Source organism: Protopterus annectens, chromosome 3.part0, assembly GCF_019279795.1.
Source record: "Protopterus annectens isolate FY-2018-M chromosome 3.part0, PAN1.0, whole genome shotgun sequence".
Taxonomy (NCBI): Eukaryota; Metazoa; Chordata; order Ceratodontiformes; family Protopteridae; genus Protopterus; species Protopterus annectens.
The window spans coordinates 1,193,013,672-1,193,033,647 of NC_056731.1; the positions used below are offsets into that span (position 1 = coordinate 1,193,013,672).

The following is a 19,976-nucleotide window of genomic DNA, read 5'->3' on the forward strand; positions in this document are numbered from 1 at the left end:
ACAAAACTGCTTTAAAGCATACAGTTTATATCCTGAAATGTTTTATACAAATACTAGTAAGAACAAAAATGTTTTACTTGTAGTTAATACTTTTCCCTTTAGTGTCCTCCTAATTAGACATAATACAGGGTATGTGCTATGCAGTCCACACACAAGTTTAACAAAGTTAACTAATGTCCACTCTTTTCTTTGCAAAGTCGTAGTTTAAACATGATTGTTGCTTTATGATCTCATATTTATTCACTAATTTCATTGTTGCTGGTTATATCCTCCTGATCTCCATTTCATAACTCTACACCCTGTTTCAAGTCCAAGGTACTACTGACTCTTCTGGGCAATTTCTGTGCTTTTTTTTTTTTTTTTTCTCTCAAGCATTTTCTTTTGGAACACTGGGAAAAAGTTTCACTAGCAAAGCAAAGTCTTTTTGAGGTTTATCAGAAGAATGAGGAGCAGAGCCTCCTTTTGCTTGCTGATTCACTTTTAGCGGATTAACTTTATTTCTTTTGGTATGATTGCATCTTTAATAATATAGGTCTTAACCACTTTCTCATGGTCTGGGTTGGACTATACTGTTCATGTGCCGTTTCAGTTAAATCTTGCTGTGTAACACGTCCTGTTGCTTAATTTGTGCTTTCATAAAATTGTCTGTTCCCTCAGTTTCTGTGGTACAGCAGTAAATCTCATGGTTTTTCTGCCCACTACATCTTCTCTTATTCAGCCAGCCTTTTTTTTTTTTTTTTTACATTTCATCCTCTGATTTTTACAGTTTTATGAGTTCATCTGAAGAGCTGGATGAAACTTATTTTTCCAGACTTTTGTTATTGGAAAATTAGCCAATACTTGCTTAGTATGTAATCGAATCCTAGTGGTTAATGCCCATGATGAAGGTTTCCCTGGGTATTAAGTGCTGCTCAGCCTTTCTCTTTGGAGGGTTAGCCAGCCAAAATTCCATTCCAGATAGTTAAATGGCTGACATTTGTTATTTGGGACGATATATTCCATCAATGTTTCATTTATTTTAATCATCTCTGAGTACATTTGATTTATTTTTTTCTACAATGTGGAAGCCATCTCTTCTACCAAAGCTGAAGTTTGAACTGCTTTTTGCTTTCCAGGCAGTGTTTTCTCTTCACCGTTTATGAATGATTTTTTCAAGCTCTCCAAATGCATTCTTTGCTGACATCCAAGCAGTGCATTTACTAGTCAGTAACTGATTTTTCCCCATATAACTGTTTCATTAGCAGTCCTTATTCAGTTTCAGTTTTCACACTGGGAAGGCTGAAATTAAGCTGCCGAAGTATGTGCAGTCAATTTGGTAGTCCAAGACGGATGTTATTTATTTATTAATTTATTTATTTGCATTTGTTTACTGGGAAAGTCCGACTGGGCCAGAAGCCCATTTTCAGCGGAGGCCTGGGGAGAAAAGCTCCACAGAAATGTAAGCAAAATACAATAATTAGATAGTACAATAGTATGACCCACGGTGGTGGTGCTGCGGTAGTATTGTCGCCTCACAGTAAAATGCTGTCCGGTTCGATTCTCAACTAGAGCGGCTTCTGTGTGGAGACATGCATGAATGGGAGTACCTTCGTGGTAACTCGGCACGTAAAAATAAACTACCAATCATTAGCGGACTGGAGTTCTGCTGTGGCGACCCCTAACAGGGAAAAGCTGAAAGACACAACAGCAACAGATAGTACAATAGTACGCATACAGAAAGATGGAGAATACACATCATCTATAAAAAGTAGTATGCAGTACAGTTTTCTAGTAGATAACGTTCAAAAAGAAAAACACACAAGCATTTCATTAAAGATCACTGAGAAAAATAAAATTAGTACCGTGCTACATATTAAATAGTTATGAACAAATGAGATTTCCTTCATATATATATATATATATATATATATATATATATATATATATATATATATATGTGTGTGTGTATATATATATGTATATATATATATATATATATATATATATATATATATATATATATATATATATATATGTATATATATATTTTTTTTTCCTTTGAATAATAGTAAACCCTGAGGAGATTGAGAAAATGAGGTAAGGCGTGGACAGTGTGTTGAGAGTTATAGATATCCTGTCAGTCAGGTTTGGCGCAGGAGCAATGCCAGTTCTTGGACAGATATTCAAATAGTAGTTTGAAATTGGTAGATTCAGGTGTGTTTTGGAGGGTGTGGGGTAGAGAGTTACATAATTTGGTTGTTGGATTTGAGAATAGAGATTTACCGTGAGTGTTAGCTTTGTTTACTGTGAGAAAGTTTGTTTGCAGATCTTCGACTTCATGGGCATGAGTAGGGAACAAGTTCTTTGAGGGATGGGCAGTTGTCAGGATGGAAGATATTGTGTGTGAATTTAAGTTGGTGGAGATGGAGAAGGTTGGGTAGCTCAAGCCAATTTAATTTATGTAGAGCAATACAATGTTGTTTTGGTGGGGAAGTTTGGCTACAAAGTGGGCTTTTTTGTTTTAGCAAGTTTCCAATTTGGTTAAGTCGGATTTTTTTTTTTTTAAGTTAGTAAAGAGGGGGAAAACGTATAGGAGCGTAGAGAGGAGGAAGGTTCTGGGCATGGCTAGTCTGATATTGTCAGTGAGGAATGGCTTGCTTCTGTACAGTGAACCAAGTTTGATTGCACTTAATTGTAATGGCTATGCATTGTTCAAATCTGAGTTTGTCTATTGTCACGCCAAGGAGTTTTGTATGCTCAACTGGCTGGATGACTCTGTTGTTTGATGAGAAAATGGTGAAAGGAGGTGTAGTTGGTGATTGTTTGCTTCTGGTAAATAGCATTAACTGTGTCTTTTTGGAGGTGAGGATTAGTTGTGATTTACTTAGATATGTTTCTGTATCATTAAAAGCTTGTTGGGCTACTATTTGGAGGTCTGGTAAGGTATCTCCTGTGCAGATTAAAGTTGAATCGTCCACATACTAAACTACTTTAGTGTGTGTTGTGGATGAAGCTAGATCATTTGAGAAGATGGTGAAAAGAAAGGGTCCTATTATGGACCCTTAGGGGACTCCAATCAAGACAGGCAGAAGTGGTGAGAGTTTAGATTTCCATTGTACTGCTTGTTTGTTGTCTGTTAGAAAGATAGCTTAGGAACCAGGAGAGGGAAGTCTTTGATAGGTTTAGTGAGGCAAGAGTACTGAGGAGTTTCTGATGGGAGACTGTGTCAAACACTTTTGACACGTGTAGGAAGATTGATGCTACTTGCTGGTTTGAATTTCACAGTTGGTTGATGGTGTTAGAGAGATAATTAGGGTTGTGGTGGTGCTGTGTTTGAGTCTGAAACCGTGTTAGGAGGTCGTAATTGAGTTTGGATACATTTTTCCAGAATTTTGACACTGGGAAAGGATGGCTATGGGTCTGTAATTGTTTAATTCTGTTGATGTCCCTCCTTTATGTAGAGGGAATGATGTAGGAAATTTTCCATAATTTTGGGACATATTCTGCTATAGACCAATTTACCAGAATGGAAATAGGCAGAGCTATGGCATCATCTGAAAGTTTAAGGTACTCATTGGGTAGCTGGTCAGGTAAGGAAAAAGGTTTCAGTTTTTTCAGCTTTGTAGACCGGTTTGAGGTCAAAAGAGTTATTAGTTTCCACATTAGGTTAGGTGGAAGGAGACGGTGAGGTGCAATTGTTCCCTGTAACTAAGGAGAGAATGATGTATACATTTTTTTTGTATAGTTTGAGGTTTTTTTTTTTTGTTTGATCGTGGAGCTGTTGGTATACTACCAGAGTTGTATTGTCTTTGGTTTTCTGGTATTGAAACCAGATTTTGTCCCTTAGTTTTTGAAGTCTAATGGTTTCTTTTGTTATCCAGGGCAATGTCTTATTTTTAACACAACATGTACGAGTTAGTGCTAAGCTATTTAGAATAGCTAGAAATGTGTCATTGAAGTATGTTATGGGCTGGTCATGTTGGAGATGGAGTGGTGACCAGCTGAATTTATTGAGCATGTCTAAGAATGCTTAGTTGGAGAAATTTTTGTTATTTCGTACGACTTTGTTAAACTATGGTTCTGGGTGAGTTGAGCTGATGACGGATTAAGTAGGTAGGTCTATAGTCACTTAAATTATTTGGAAGGCATCTAGAGAGAGAGTTGTTGGTAAGTGACCAGTCTAAGATAGATTCCCTTTAGCTATGTTTATCTATTTGAGTGGGAAACTGGATTGTTTGGGAGAAACCATGTAGATTTATGGAGGTGGAGGGGTTATCACCAGTGCAAGTGTTCCAGTCTGAGTTGAAGTTGTCTGTGATAATGCTTTCATGGTTGTAGGTTGATGCTGTCCAGGCTACGAGTTCCTCAATGGCAGTGGGAGTATTGTTGGGAGGTATGCAAGTGGCTATTATGGTAATATTTTTCTTTGGGTTGATTCTGAGCTGTGTTACTAGGACTTCAAAGTTGTTATAAGAGTATTTGATGGGTAGGTAGTCTGCTTATAGGTTCATAGGTAGGTGTACTAGGCTATCGGCAATAGGGCCTATACAAGCCTATCCAAAAATGTACCCTGGCTTTCACCGCCCAAGAAAATTATTTTCCTGTGCCCCTGTCGAGCAGAGCCACAGAGGTGATTCCCCGGGGTGAATTTCCTATTTTCCATCCAATCATCAAATTTTTTCTTGAAGAGTGCTAATGAGGAGCTTGCTTTGATATGGATAGGTAGTTTGTTCCAGAGTATGGGAAGTCTCTGGGACAGGAATCTATCCCTTCAGCATGTTCTGTTTGTTGTAGTGACAAGGTTTAGGTCCCTAGAGCGTGTAGCTTGGAGGGATTGGGATTTCTTTAAGTGGCATATGTCCAACAGCTCCGGGTTTGACATAAATCTGTAAGTTAGGCAGAGATCACCTCTGAGTAGGCAATATGCGACAGAGTAAAGCTGGAGCTTTTTGAGACTGTCTGCATAGGGCATCTGTTTGAGGCCGGTAATCCTCTTTGTGAGGTATTTCTGCGGTCTTTCCAGTTGTGAGGTACATACCAAAAGGGGCATTTTACTCTATAATGGGTCTAATGAGTGACGAGTAGAGGGAAGCAAAGACTTCTTTTTTTTTTCCTCGATGAGAAACCTTTTGTGATGAGGTGTGCCACGTAGAAAGATTTCCTGACTACTGTGGTGAAGTGATTGTCAAAGGGGAGACTACTGTCCACCTATGTCCCAAGGTCTCATCATACTTATGGTGTTAGGTAGACTACCACCTATATGTGGTAGCTCATGGGTGTACAGAGTTTTTACCAAAGGGGATGACAATGCACTTTTTAGCATTGAGCGTGAGGCCATGGCTTTGACACCAGGCATCTGTCTCAGTGAGGCCGTTTTGTAGGATGTCCACATCATCGTTAGGAGGTTTGAATATGGCTCCTAGTTTGCAGTCATCAGCGAACTTAGTTAGCCAAAGACCTTCTGTGTTAGCCTGTACTTCAGAAATGTAGATACTAAACAGGAGAAGACCCAGGACTGAACCCTGTGGTACTCTACTTGTCACTGGTCTGAAGTCTGATTTGGAGTCTGCTACTTTCACGGTGTGGGTTCAGTCAATGAGCCAGTTGGCAACCCATCTTGTGACATAGGGATTTATACCTAGTTTAGTGAGTTTATCTCAAATTCCAGAGTGGGGGATGGTGTCATAAGCCTCTGCGAGATCTAGATAGGCTGTGTGAACCACCTTACCCTCTTCTGCGGCTTTAGTGACTGCTTCAAAGGAGTCTATCAGGTTTAGGAGACATGATCTGCCTTTTACAAACCCGAACTGGGTGGGGTCCAGAGTTTGGAGATTACCAGTGTATTTGTTTATAAGTTCCATGGCCTTGCAGACCAGGCTCGTTAAGCTAATGGGGCGGTAGTTCCTGGGGTCTGTGGTGGCTCCCCCTTTGTGGAGTGGGATAACCATTACTGTGTACCTTTCAGTGGGCACAAAGCCTGAGGTGAGGCTATGATTGAGCATGGTGCTTAAGTGGGGTGCTAGTTCATTCTGTAGTTCATGTGGAACGCAGTCTGGGATGTTGTCAGGTCCCATGGTTGCTGTGGTGTTGGCTTTGGAGAGTGTGGTCTTTACCTGTGCAGCTGTGATTACAGGAATTTTGAATTCTTCCGGTATAGAAATGGGCCCTTTAGGGGGTGGGGGGGTAAAGTTAGCACTGAACCTATTTGCCAGGATGTTGGCAGTATCAGTTGGTTCTGTATATTTAGTGCCATAGTGCTGTAACTCGGAGCAGATCTGAGTGTTGCCATTGAGATTCTTGACATAGCTATAGAATGCTTTGTGGTTGTCTGTAGAATCAGTGGCGATTTTGTTTTCATAACTAGCTTTGGAGGATTTTGAGGGATCTCAGCTTCTTACTGAGGCTGACCAGGGAGTTGCTCCAATCATGTGATTTTACTCTTTTTTTGCAACAGTTTCTTTCTTCTGTTGTAGAGTTTGTTTATGGCAGGGGACCACCAGATTGGCTTCCTTTTTTTTTGGAGGATAGCATCTTGGCTTCCTTTTTTTTTGGAGGATAGCATCTTGGTTCTGTTAGGGATATCACGATCCATGCATTCGTGTAAGTGCTTATAAAGTGCATTTGTGTAGGTTTCAGCAGTCTTACCTCCATTGTCCGTCTCCATGGGTGTCATGAAGTTTGCCACTTCTGTCTTAAGAAGCGTGACATTGGCTTTGGAGAAAATTTTTATGGTGGTTTCCCTAATGGGGGTGGGGATGGGATGTGGATGTCTAGGGTGATTAGCTTGTGGTTGGATCTGACCAACGAGGAATTGACCACTGGTGTGGAACACCAGTTGCCCCTATTGGTAATGACCAGGTCTAGGATATTGCTGCACCTGGTGGGGGTGTGGATAAGTTGATCCAAGGCGTTGGAATTTATGAATTCCAGAAAACGTTGAGCAAAAAAGTTGGTATATGAGTAGCTTTCCCAGTTAATGGTGGGGTAGTTGAAATTGCCAATTATTAGTGTGTTGGGTTGTACCCTAATATTTTCCAGTGTATCAAGAAATGAGTGGGAATCCTGGGGCATGGTGGGGGATCTGTAGCAAGTTACAATTTGGATTGTTGCCTTGCCCATAGTTAGTTGCACTTGGATAATCTTGGATGCATTATGCTGAGCAACTAGCATGGAGGTGTTGATATCCTTAATGAATATGGACATGCCTCCGCCTTTAGTGTTTCGTTCCAGGTTAGGTGGCCGACTGGTGTGGTATGAATTATAGCCTGGTAATGCAGGGGGTGCTCTCTGGAGCTTTGAACCAGGTCTCTGCACAGATGTCGATGTTCTCCATTTTAAGGAGCACCTTGAGTGAATGCATTTTGAGGTTTAGACTACTAGCATTGAGTAGCATTACCCTCAGATTTTGCTTGCATGTACCTGTTACGGTAGTGAATTTGTCATTTGAGCCTTGCCTAAAAAAGGCACTATAGGAGTGGCAAGAGCCTTAGCCAGTATCCGGAATCCCAAGGGAGACAGGTGCAGGCCATCTCTGGCAAAACATCTTGGTCTGTCGATCATGTCATCCCAGGCAGGCAGATATTGGGTCCCCTTAGAATGACAGCAGAAGCTTTGCCAGTTGTTGAAGTCAATCATTTTGTCCTTGTACTGTGGTATTGTTCTGGGTGATGGCAGGATGCTACTCAGGGCTAGGGTCATACCTGCCTGGGCTACAAGATCGGAGAGCTCCTCCATGTCTCTTTTCATGTAGTCCAAGGAGGTAAGTCTCAGGTCATTCACACCAACACGGACAATGACAGAGTCATATTTGTACCTATTGTGGAGTGACCTGAGTGGATGCGTTAAGTGGTGAATCCTGGCACCCGACAGGCAGCTTGACAGTAACTTTCTCCTTGTTTAGCCTGGTGAGTGGAACATCAGTGTGCCTGACTATAGTCTCACCTGTGACTAGAGTGTTGGGTATGTTGTTATGCCTTATGAGCTGTGGTTGAGTGGCACACTGAGTTTGTGGGCTGTGTGTCATTTTGGTTGTGTTAGGGGGTGGAGGTTGCTTGCATTTCTGCTTTGGAGGTCTCTGTTGCTTGAGCAGATTTTTGAGAGCCTCCACGAATGAAGGTATGTGCATTGTGTTGCTATGTGTGTGTTTTCGTAGTGTAGGTTTTGAGGGACTATGTGATGCTTGTGGTGTGGTGCAAGTGTTTACCTTCTCTTCTTGACCGTCTAGTCCAGTCTTTGGTGAAGAGAGATTTGCTTTCAGTTTGGCTATACAAGTGCATCTCTCACAGGTTGTAGTGTTGGTTGGTAGGAGGAGAAGGGTTGTCTGTGTACATGAGGCAATTGCTGCATTGCCCCAAGATGCCCAGATTCATCAGACAGAAAACACCGGGAGCTGACCCTTATCCAGGCATGTCTAGGTGCTTATTTATTAAGTACTAAAAACTGTTTTCCTCTAGACAAGTGAGGGAAGTTGAGTGCTGTAGTAATTTGTAACTTATTTAGTGCTTAAGAGTTCTGAACAAGTGCTGAGCTCAAAGAAACCGGTTTGAGTGCTAAAACTAAAAAACTGCCTAGTTCTAAGAGAAAATTTGAAGAGCAGACTTTATGGCGCCAGGAATAGTTAAACCCTAGCTAAGTGGCGATGCATAAAGTGTATTTTTTTTTTTACTATAACAGTAGCAAATCAGTAAACTGATTTAAACCAATTAACCAATAAAAGCTAAATACTGAGCCCCGTTCCAGCAGTCTTTGATCAGACAAATTCTAACTGCACACTCCTGCCACTAGAGTGCAGAGGAACCTTCTCCAAAAAAAGATGGTCTGGATTAGTGCTTAAGTTATACAAACAAAGCAAGATTCAGCAGGTCTGAATTTAGTCTATGCTACAGCAAACAAGGCTTACCAATTTCAGAAAGAAGCAGTTCAAATAAGCAGGCGCAATAAGCCTTTAAGCAGAAACTCCCAGCTCAGAAGGGCAGAATCTACCTTCTCCTCCCACAAGAGTGCAGACCACAAACCACCTTAATGTAAAATAACTGGCCTGAAGCCCAAGTGCTTAAACCAGAACTAATACACTTTTAGAACAACAGACACTGAGCCTTCAATCAGTATTTCCCAACTTAGAAGGATGTAAGCTACCTGTGCTGCCACAACAGTGCAGATCACAAACCTTCTTAATGTAAAACAACTGGTCTGAAGCTCAAGTGCTTTAACCAAAAGGCTTAGAATAACAGTTAAAATGTATTTAGGCTACCACCAAGCAGTAATAAATGCAGCAGAATAAATACAATTGAGTACTTTAAAGAAGAGACAAAAGCAAACTAAAGTGCAATATTTTTTAAGTAAAGTGCAAGGAGAGAGGAAAGAGGAGCAGAAGAAAAATTCAAGGTTAAGAACCTAACTGGGTTGGCCTTCTCAAATGTTCTCTCTGTATTAAGTAGAGTGAACACCAGACTGGGAGGGGGTTTCCCAGATCAAATTGACAGTAGGGGCGGGCAACTGATGAGAAACATGAAACAATGCCAGAAACTATATAAAATAATTGTCAGGCAAAAATTAATTAATTCAGGCAAAATTAAGACAATGCAGAACTCTGAAAGGTTAACATGCCAAGAAATATACTCATCAATCAGCGATATAATTCCAGATTGTTTGAGAATCGCACTTCAGCCAGAACACCAGAAGTTATCTTTGTAGAAGATTGCAACCCCGCCACCCTTCTTCCTGATCCTGTCTAACCTGTGTACACTATAACCTTGTGGGAGTATGTCTGCGTTTCTTATATTTATTTATTTATTTGCATTTGTTTACCAGGAAGCTCCCCTGGGTCAAAGGTGCTCTTTTTCAGTGGAGGCCCGAGGAGAAAAGCTCCACAATTGATAATACATACATGGAATAGAAAAACATTAAGAACAATAAGTTAAAAAAATAATGCACATATTTGAATAGTAAGCAGTAACAGAGTAGGGTACTACAACAAGAAGTATCACAGTATTTTGTTTTAGCACAGTCAAACACTACCTTTCTAGTGAGGAATGGAGGGGCAGGAGAGAGATGAGTTCAGGTTATGAGTTGTGAGGAAGATAGCGCAAGAGCAAAGTCATTTGGAGGAGAGATGATGTCTCAAAGATTTTTTGAAGAGGGAGGTATTACTAGTGGATCTGAGCTGGGGAGGGAGACAGTTCCATAGTCTAGCAGCTGAAATGGAGTGGAGCATTTGACCAGCCGAAAGGTTAAGTTTTTGTACTTGTAAAAACATCTGATTTTCACAGCAGAGTAGTCTGTTAGGGTGGTATAAGATAAATAGGGAAGAAAAGGGAAGGACAGGTAGATGGTTTGAATATTAGTTTGTGGGCAGTTGTTAGTGTTATGTATGTAAGATGATGAGGTAGTTCCAGCCAGTTTAATAGTCGCAGAGAGGAGCAGTGGTGAGAGGAGTGCTGTCTGTTTGTGACGAACTTGGCAATTTTATTGTAGCATGACTCTAGTTTGGATTTTAGTCTGGTCTGTATGTTGGTGAAGAGAGACGCCCCATAAAAAAGTGATGGGAGCAAGAAGGAAGAGGCAGTGGGTAGTTTTGAGGATTAATTTTGGAAAGTTTTGTGGCGGTATAATATAACTTACTTTCTGATGTGTTTTTTTAATATTGCCATGTATGTGCAGGTCGAAGGTTGTGTTCATCTATAGTGACCCCTAGGAGTTTAGTATGTTTGACTACTTCGATGGCGGTGTTATCTTGGGAGAGAACAGTAAAGTATAGTATAAGTATATGGGGTTTTAGCCATGTTTCTGTTGCTATAAGAATGTCTGGTGAGTATTGTGCAGTGACTGCATGGAAGTCTGTGATTTTTTTTAACTTGGCTTCTAAGGTTTATCTGAAGATTGAGAAGATCTGTAGTTTTAATGTGGGGATGGGGTGGAATGGTCGCCATGATGGTATGGTGTGCAGTATGTGGCCCGAGATGGGGTGTATATCACCACTATGGAGAATCTGTGATAATGTGCATGCATGTTTGTGTGACAGTTTGGAGAGTATGTGAAGGTGTTTGTTGAAGTGGTTAGTGATATTGCTGACAACTACATGTCTGAAGTGGAACTATGCAATAGATTTGTGATTGAGTGGGCAGGAGATGGCAAGGTAGGAGAGTGAGGAGTGGATGGTATTAGTATAATATAGTGTAGGGCTATGGACAGGTTGTATCTGTAGGTGAGTGTAGGATGTTAGATAGTATGCTGATAGCTGAAGGGTATAGAGTGTGGACAGGCGAAAGAGCATAGTGTGTATTCTTTTTAAATGTTAGGTTATCTGGATAGTGTGATGAATATAGTGTGGTGGGAGTAGAGTGATTAAGGACAGTTGCAGTTAAGTTGTGTGAGGAGAGGGAGGAGTGTTACAAATAGTGTATTGGTTAATTGAAGTGTGATTGGTTGATGGAGGGTGATTCTTGATTGGGGAAATTAGGGGAGTGATTAGTATTGGTAATAGTCTAGGTGATGCAGGGATGAGTGGGAATGGATGTAGGGGAGTGGGCTGGCCCCCCCTCACAGAAGAGTGCAAAGAAAAACAATCAGTATGAGAAGTGGAAGCCTTGGAGCTGTAAGGTAAGTGAAAGCAAGGATGAAGGAGAAGCAGAAAGGTAGGAATGTAAGCAGATAGTTGCAGAAACGCTACTTTTATGGCTTTGGTGTGCAAGTATGACAAAGGAAGACAAATCTGTCTGGGGACAAAATACACCAAGTAGATGGTACTAGCTTTACTTTACAAGTATTCAATGGGGAGGTAGATATATTTGGGACAAGATACAGCAAGTATATTGTTAGTTGTGCCACCCAGTGGTGAGAGATGAAGCTATAGATGCCTGGGGTGGGGGAGTCCTTGCAGGTGGGCATGCCGACCAAAACAATGTTTAAAAAAATGTTTTTTAGTCTTATCAAGACTAAAACAGTTCAGAAATTGTGATGAGTTGCTCATTTCATTTGCAGGTAAGAAGAAAAAGACAACCCATGTCAAAGCAGGGAATTTTCAAATGGTTGTCTCTTGCTATTTTTCTTAACTTATTTCCACCATAAACAATTCCAAGCAGGGTCAAGGCTCTTTCTGCCAGAGCCTTGGCTTTTTTCAGTGGCGTTTGTAGAAAGGGGTGGACTCTAGGGTCTACAACATGGCTGTCTGTCTATACTTTTAAAAAGTACTGCAAACTAGAGTCATTTTCCAGGTCTAGAACAGGCTGTGCTAGGGCCATTTTCTGTGGGCTTGTGGACCCTCATTCTTCCTTCTTCCAGTCGTATGCTCTGGTATTCTACCTATGCAGCTTAGGCTGCAGCAGCAGTGATTTAATGATGAACACAGTACAATTGTGTTAAACTTATAACAGTGAATGTTTGAGTAGTTCACTGCTGCAGTAGCTTCTACGTCATCCATCTTCAGCTTTATTTTTATGGTTTTGTTTGCCAAGGTTAGAACACTTGTTTTTATGTACCTAATATGGACCTGTTTCAGGGTTCTAGCCTCCCTTCTTCAGTTGGCATAAAAGCTCTGAAGTCTTTGGCACCCAGATTGCTGATTTTTCCCCTTACTGCTCAAGCTATCAATAGTCTGGACACAAGCAAGAGGTCCTTAAGCTTTGGGAAAGCTGAGTGACTGTTATAATATTTGTAGGATATATCCTGTATAACTTTGGCTACATTTATCTATTCAAACATCTACTGCTATGGAAAGTATACTTGCACAACTGCAGTTTCTTTACATTTAGTTTTAGTCCATGTTTTTGACCTCCGATGTTTGTTCAGCAAAGGAATTCTTGGAAGGATCGTGATGTCCTCGGGGGTGGTTATGATGGTACTAAGTTTGCAGTCATCAGACTCAGTCAGCCGCAGACTCTTAAAATTAGCTTTGAACTGTGAGAAAATGCTAAATATGAGACCCAAGAACTGACCCTGGAGCACACTGCTAGTGGCATACCTTTCGAAGGAGCTAGAGCCACCCACTTTAGCATCCTCCTTGGTTTTGTTTTTGAGCCAGTTTGCTTTCCAAGTGTGCACTGTTTTGCCGTTATCCATTGCTTCAGTAACTTTTTCAAGGAAGTTGACCAGATTAAGTAGGTGGGACTTGCCCTTAATGAATTCAGACTGTGGTGGGTTGAGAATCTCTAGGTTACTTGCATTTTTATTAATTCAGTAGTGATTCTTTTCTTAGCTTTCTGTTGAAATCCCTCCTCTGCATATGGAAGTGACTGTTTGTGTCCTATATGCATGTAGCGTACTTTGAGACTGATACTGAATATCTTCTGTAGGAGGTCAGGTAGCTATGTTTCAGGCTGACCAGTAGGCAGCCCCATAGACAGTGTTCTTGACCTTAGCACCTTGAGAAATTGTTCTTGGGAGATTTGGAAGGGGGGGTGTTAAATGTAGGTATGTGATCTGAGAATATTGGTGGGGAGAGGGAAGGTGAAGTTTGAAATAAATTTGTCCGTTAGTAGGTTAGCTATGTCTTCTGGGTCCCCGAGTATGTGATATCTTTTACTTTCATCTCTGCACAGTGCTGGTTATTGTTTCTGAAATGTCTAACATAATTAAAAAAGGCTTTGTTCATCATCCTTTGCCTAGGTGTCTGTGTTTTACTGCATACGACTTTGGTTGGTTTGATTAGGGTTCAGAGTTGCTTGTTTAATTTAGCAAGACTATTTTGACATCTTGAGAGTTATATTTATTTTTGCATGCAGTGAGTTTTTTTCTCTTATGTAACATTGGATATTTTTCACATTGACACAGTTTGAGGTATCAAGATATTTTATCACCATTTTGCAAATTCAATATAGTGTTCATAAATTGTCAGTAAACTGCAGTGAAATGAATGCAACATTTGTACTTCATTTCCTTTTAAAAGTGACCTTTCACAGCTAATCTGAAAAGCAGAAACTTTTACATTTACTGTTACTTAGTAGTATCCGTCTTGTTTTTTTCACATTTGCCATAGGGAATGATGTTGGGAGAAGTTCCTATGGAGCCATGACAGTGAAACAGGCATTCGATTATGCATATACTGTACTTAGTCATGCAGTATTTCCTCCTGCTAGTTCCTTTCCAAACAAAGGCTTTGACAGGTAAGTTTTCCAAATGTGTTGTCACTGTACTGTTTTGATGTTTTATACGATTTTAATTGCCTAATGTATTTAAATACATAACTTGCCATTTTTTTTATGTTTGCATGTAAAATACTTTTTTCATAAAAACTAGACGCAAAAATAGAAAACCAGTTGGATAGTTCACTAAGGTCAAGAAGGTTTTTTTTTAAAGGAGTAATTGTAGTACTTGGGGTGTAGTAAGTATTTTAAACTATAGAATGCTCAAGACAGAATTCAGGAGTGCAATCACTGGATAATCATATATAGCTGTCTTGGCTAACCTGATGGCATTATTGCTTACTCCAGTTTTCCATTGGATAATGTCTGTTCTGGAGGTATCTTTTTATGTACTTACTGCTTTACTGTAGTATTCACCTCCAGCTTCTTCAAATTCATTCCTTGTCCAGATTAATGTAACATTAAGATGTCACTGCATGACCTTAAGAATAGTGACTCCCAAGCATTGGCTGTAATTGACTTTCCCAGGCTTCAGGGCCTACTCGGGGGTCACTTGTACCTTTTTTCCTCTCCCTTGGGCCTTTTTACTTTCACTCTGTTGACCCACTTATTTTTGGGGGATAGAAGATGGGAATTCATTCTTACCCTAAACCCTCAATCAGATCTCCATTCCCTAGCAAGATTCAGGATCATAGGAGGTTACTAGGCTATTGGCCTTGAGGCTCTTATAAGCCTAGCCAAGAGTTTAGCCCATGTTTAGACAAATCAGCATCTGATGCCCTTGTCCAGCAGGGACACTGTTGGAATCCCAGAAGTATATTTTCTGTTTCCTATCCAGTTATCCAGGTTGCACTTAAAAAGGGGTAAAGAGGTACTCTGCTTGATGTGGAAAGGGAGTCTGTTCCATAGATGGGGGAGTCTCTGGGACACAAATCTGTCCCTCCAACAAGTCTTGCTGATGTCACAGATGAGGTTGAAGGCCGAGCATGAGGGTTACTTGAGTGGAGCTTGACTTGGGGATATGCCGTTATCGCCTTGTATGCCAGACAGAGGTCATTTCTGAGGAGTCTTTATGAAACTGAATAGAGGGGATAGGGCTTTTAGCCTATCTATGTATGGTAGATGTTTGAAGCCCTGGATTCTCATGGTGAGGAACCTCTGTGGTCTCTCCAGCTGCTGCATGTGCTTTGCAAGGTACTTGCTAAAAGGGGCATTGTACTCAATAATGGGTCTTATAAGGGAAGAATACAGGGATGTTATGACCTCCTTATCCCCTGGATACGAGATACCCTTACTTATGAAGTAGACCATGTAGAAGGCTTTTTCTGTACAACGGAAGCAACATGGTGGTCAGAAGTCAGGTTACTATCAACCTCGATGCCCAAATCCCTCACGACTGATTGCATGCTTAGGACGTTGTTATTAATGTGATAATTTGTGGGGACGTCACTCTCCCTAAAGGGGATGACGCATTTTTTAGTATTCCACTTGAGGCCATGTTTCTGGCACCAGCCATTTGTCTGAGTGAGACCCTCTTGGAGGATGTCCACATCACTAGGGGAACTGATGACAGCACCCAGCTTGCAGTCATCTGCAAACTTGGTCAGTCATAGCCCACTGGTTTTGGCTTGCACCTTAGAAGAGTATATCCCAAATAACAGAGGCCCCAAGATCGAACCTTGGGGTACGCCACTTTTTGCAGGTCTACTGCTTGAGGTGGCTTCCCCTATTTTGATTACATGGGTTTTGTCAGTGAGCCAGTTTGCTACCCATCTAGTAACATATGGATTGATGCCTAGTTGAGAGAGTTTATCTATTATGCCCGAGTGGGGAATAGTGTCCAGCGCTTTAGCCATGTCAAGGGTAGGCGGTGTGCACAGTCTTCCCTTTGACCATGGCTTTGGTGACTGTCCCAAAGAAGTCGACCAAATTTAGCAGACATGACCTCCCCTTGACGAAGCCCAGCTGTGTGGGATGAAGTGTTTGGAGGTTGCCAATGTCCTTGTTAATGCAGTCCATAATGATCCATTCCATGGCCTTGCAGATCAGGCTAGTTAGGCTGATGGGTCTGTAATTTCCTGGATCGATGGAGCCGGGTGGATGCTCCACCTTTGTGTAAAGGGATGACAGTGGCTGTCCTCCACTCAGCTGGGATGAAGCCAGTACTATAGGGTGCCTAATGGTGCAGCAAGTTCCTGCCTGAGTTCATGTAGGATGCAGCCTGGGATGTTGATGGGTCCCATGGAGGCTGTAGTTTTTGCCTTTGAGAGAGCAGTGATGGCCTGTTCCCTAGATATAAGGGGAAGGTGGCTGGTACTGGGGATGTCCTGATTTACTGATGGGGGGACAGAGGGGTACAGTTTTCACTGAATGTGTCAGCCAGCAAGTTTGCTATATCTGTAGCATTTGTGTATGTAGTGTCCTTGACAACCAGTTCTGAACAGATCTGGGTGCTTCCTTTGAGGTTGCAGACATATGTGAAGAAGGCCTTATGATTGTCTCTAGTAGAGGTGGCCAATTTGGACTCTGTTTGCTTTGGAGGATTTCACTAGTGCTCTTATTTCCTTGTTCAGGCTAAGGAGACATTGCTTCCAACTGGGCACCTGCAGCTCCTTGGTTTTGAACAATACTTTTTTCCTTTTGTTATATAGTTTGTTTATTGCAAATGTCCACCAGACAGGTTTACTCTTCCTTGTGGAGGATGATTTAGTCCTGTGTAGGTATTCCTGATTCCATGCATCTGTATAAATGCTCGTATAGTGCTTTGATGTAGATGTTCGTGTTTCACTGTTGCAGTCATTACACTTGGGTTATCCTGCTGGCAGGCTACCCGCAGTCGGCCTGAATTCCAAAGTCCTGGTCCGGCATCGGTTGCTGTCGCCTCTTCCCTGATGTCAGTGCGCCAGGGGTATATAAGATGCAGCCGACGCCATTTTCTTCAGTCTTTCTTGCCGCGCGGTGCCCGAAGCAAAAGCAGTTCGCAGGTGCCGGTCGGCCGACTCCTGAGATTTTCAAAAATTGAATTTCAGATCCGAAGTCTTCAATAAAGCTAAGTACCCCGTTGGGGAAACTTTTTCTTGCTCCAGACTGATGTCAGTAAAAGTTAACAATTGTATTTCTTGTGGGAAGCAAATACCTCATAAGGATTTTCATTCTTACTGTATTCCTTGCCTAGGCCCTGACCACGACGTTGCTAGTTGTTGGTTTTGTGCTAGATTTAACCAACGCACTATTAAGCATCGGTTCGATTTTGCTTTACATTACTTTGGCCAAAGGTTTAACTATATAATGCCGTCGGAACAACCGACGACCGGAGTTCATAAAAAGCGCAAGGAAAAAGAAAAAGGACAGGCATCCGAGGTCTAAAACCGACAAAGCCTCTTCTAGGCCAGTCGCCGGTTCTCAGTGAGGCACTTTCGCAGCCCCTGACACCCGCTACCTCAGAGCCACAGGCTGCCTCCGACTCCAACGTGGAGACAACTAGGCCTCTGGAAACTCAAGGTATTGGGCCTACGGAAACTGTTTCCTGAGATGGGTCCAGAGCTGCTGAGCAGGCATTGGCTTCTGAGGGTGTTTTCAGACCTACACAGCTTACTATCAAGACCACTTCAGCAGCCAAGGCAAAGTCTAAAACACCTTTAAAGACAAAGAAACAACTACAGCATTCTCCTGGACAGTCATCCATGCCTAAGAAACAGATGCTTAAAATGGCAGAGGACCTAATTACTTTGATTGGGGGTTCCCATCCCCCTCCTGATAAAAGGCCTAGGCAAAACACTATGATTCCTCTGACCAGGTTTCTATTTCATCTGATCCCTCTTCAGAACAGGGATATTCTCTTCCTCCCTTTGAGGACTCTGATGCTGAAGAATCTACTCCTTCAGCCCCTCCTCCTGAGGACTACTCTTTTGGGGAAACCCTGCACACCATGAGGGAGCACTTCCACTGGGAGAGCCAAGATTATTCAGAATCCAGGAAAATGCTCAGAGATTTTCTTTTATTGCCTCAACACAGACCTCTTGCTATTCCTCATGTGCTAGACATTGTAGATGATGTATTTTCTGAGTCCAGTCTGTCTCCTGATGTTCATCGTGTTTCACTGTTGCAGTCATGACTGTAGGGTTCTCCCCTGCCGGCAGGCAGTCCTCGGTCGGCCAGAATCCCAAAGTCTGGGTCCGGCGTCGGCTGTTCAGCCATGCTCCCTGACGTCAGAGCGTCAGGAGTATAAAGATGACAGCCGACGCCATGTTCTCCAGTCTTTCTTGCCGTGCGGTGATAGCAGTTCGCAAGTGCCGGTCGGCTGACTCCTGACAATTTTTTATAAGCGTACTTCAGTCCGCAGACTGACTTCTCCTACTCAAAGCTAAGTACCCCATTAGGGAAACTTTTTTCTTGCTCCAGTCCGATGTCAGAAAAAGTTAATAATTGTATTTCATGTGGAAAGCACCTCATAAGGATTTTCATTCTTACTGTATTCCTTGCTTAGGCCCTGACCACGACGTAGCTAGTTGTCTGTTTTGTGCTAGATTCAATCAACGTAAGATTAAACGAAGGTACGATTTTGCATTTCATTACTTCGGTAGGCGTTTTAATTATAAAATGTCGTCTGATACGGTTCCGGCTACCGGAGTTCGCAAACGGCGCAAGGATAAAGACAGGCCTCCGTGGTCCAAATCAGACAATGTTGTACAAGCAGAGCCAGCTTCAGGTTCGACCGTCGTCAGTGAGGTGCTTTTGCAGCCCCTGTCGTCGGCCATTTCGGAACCGATGGCCGAAACGGACTCCCACGAGGAGCCAACTAGGCCTTTGAATATTTCTGTTGCAGGACCTTCGGACAATGCTCCTTTGGATGGGTCCGGAGCCGCTGTGCAGGTACCGGCTTCCGAAGGGGTTTTCGGGCCTACTCAGCTTCTAATAAAGGCAAAGCCAAAGGCAAATACTCCTTCCAAATCAAAGACTGCAGCCCAGGCCTCTTCTGATCCGGCACCCAAGTTTCAGAAACAGTTACTTAAGATGGCATTGGACTTTCTTACTATGATTAGGGGTTCACATCCCCCTCCAGATAAAAGGCCAAGGCAGGAAGTTTATTACGACTCCTCTGATCAGGCTTCTGTTTCTTCAGTTTCTTCTTCTGACCAGGAATATTCTTTCCCTCCTTATGAGGATTCTGATGCTGAGGAATCCATTCCTTCAGCTTCTCCCCCTGAGGATTTCTCTTTTGGGGAAACTTTGCATGAAATGAGGGAACATTTTCACTGGGAAGGACAGGAGTACTCGGAGTCTAAGAAAAGACTAAGGGATTTTCTTCTTCTTCCCCAACGTAGATCCCTGGCTATTCCTCCTATTTTGGAAATTGTGGATGATGCTTTTTCGGAGGCTAACTTAACTCCTGACTCTTTTCCTCCAGCTCCTGTTAAGCCAGACAGATATTATAGAGTTCCTGATTCCCACCAGTTTTTATACAAGAATCCTACTGCTGCCCTGAAACCATTTCTCAGGGTCCTAAGGGGGTTAAGGCCGCTTCTGCTAAAAATACCATTCCCACTGAGAAGGATTCCAGATCTTTAGAAAGATGGGGCAAAAAGTGTACACTTCTGCTACTTTATCTATTAGGGCTTTAAACTGTCAGTTTCATATGCTGAAATACCAGCAATTTCTCCTGTCTGTTTTAAAACAAAAGCTTACTTCCATTTCCGCCTGTGCAGATGATAAGGAATTACATGACTTAATGCATGCCACTGAGCAAGTTGGGAAGCATGGTTTACACTGTGGATTTGATGCCTTGGAGGCTTCTTGTAGGGCTGCTGCCTCTGGCACAGTCATTAGAAGGCATGCATGGTTAAAGGAACAAAATTTGCCAGATCAAGTAAAAGCTAAATTATTGGATGCTCCTGTTCAGCATAATGTTTTGTTTGGATC

At 42.1% G+C, this 19,976-nt stretch overlaps 1 protein-coding gene across 1 annotated transcript in view; it reads left to right on the plus strand.

Moving 5' to 3' along the window:
* TENT4A (terminal nucleotidyltransferase 4A) overlaps positions 1–19,976 on the plus strand; it is a 1,710,012-nt gene that overhangs the window by 920,204 nt on the left and 769,832 nt on the right. Inside the window, exon 10 of the mRNA XM_044065408.1 lies at positions 13,952–14,078. Within this exon, the coding sequence (XP_043921343.1) occupies positions 13,952–14,078 (127 nt within the window). The remainder of the gene's footprint in view (positions 1–13,951; positions 14,079–19,976) is intronic.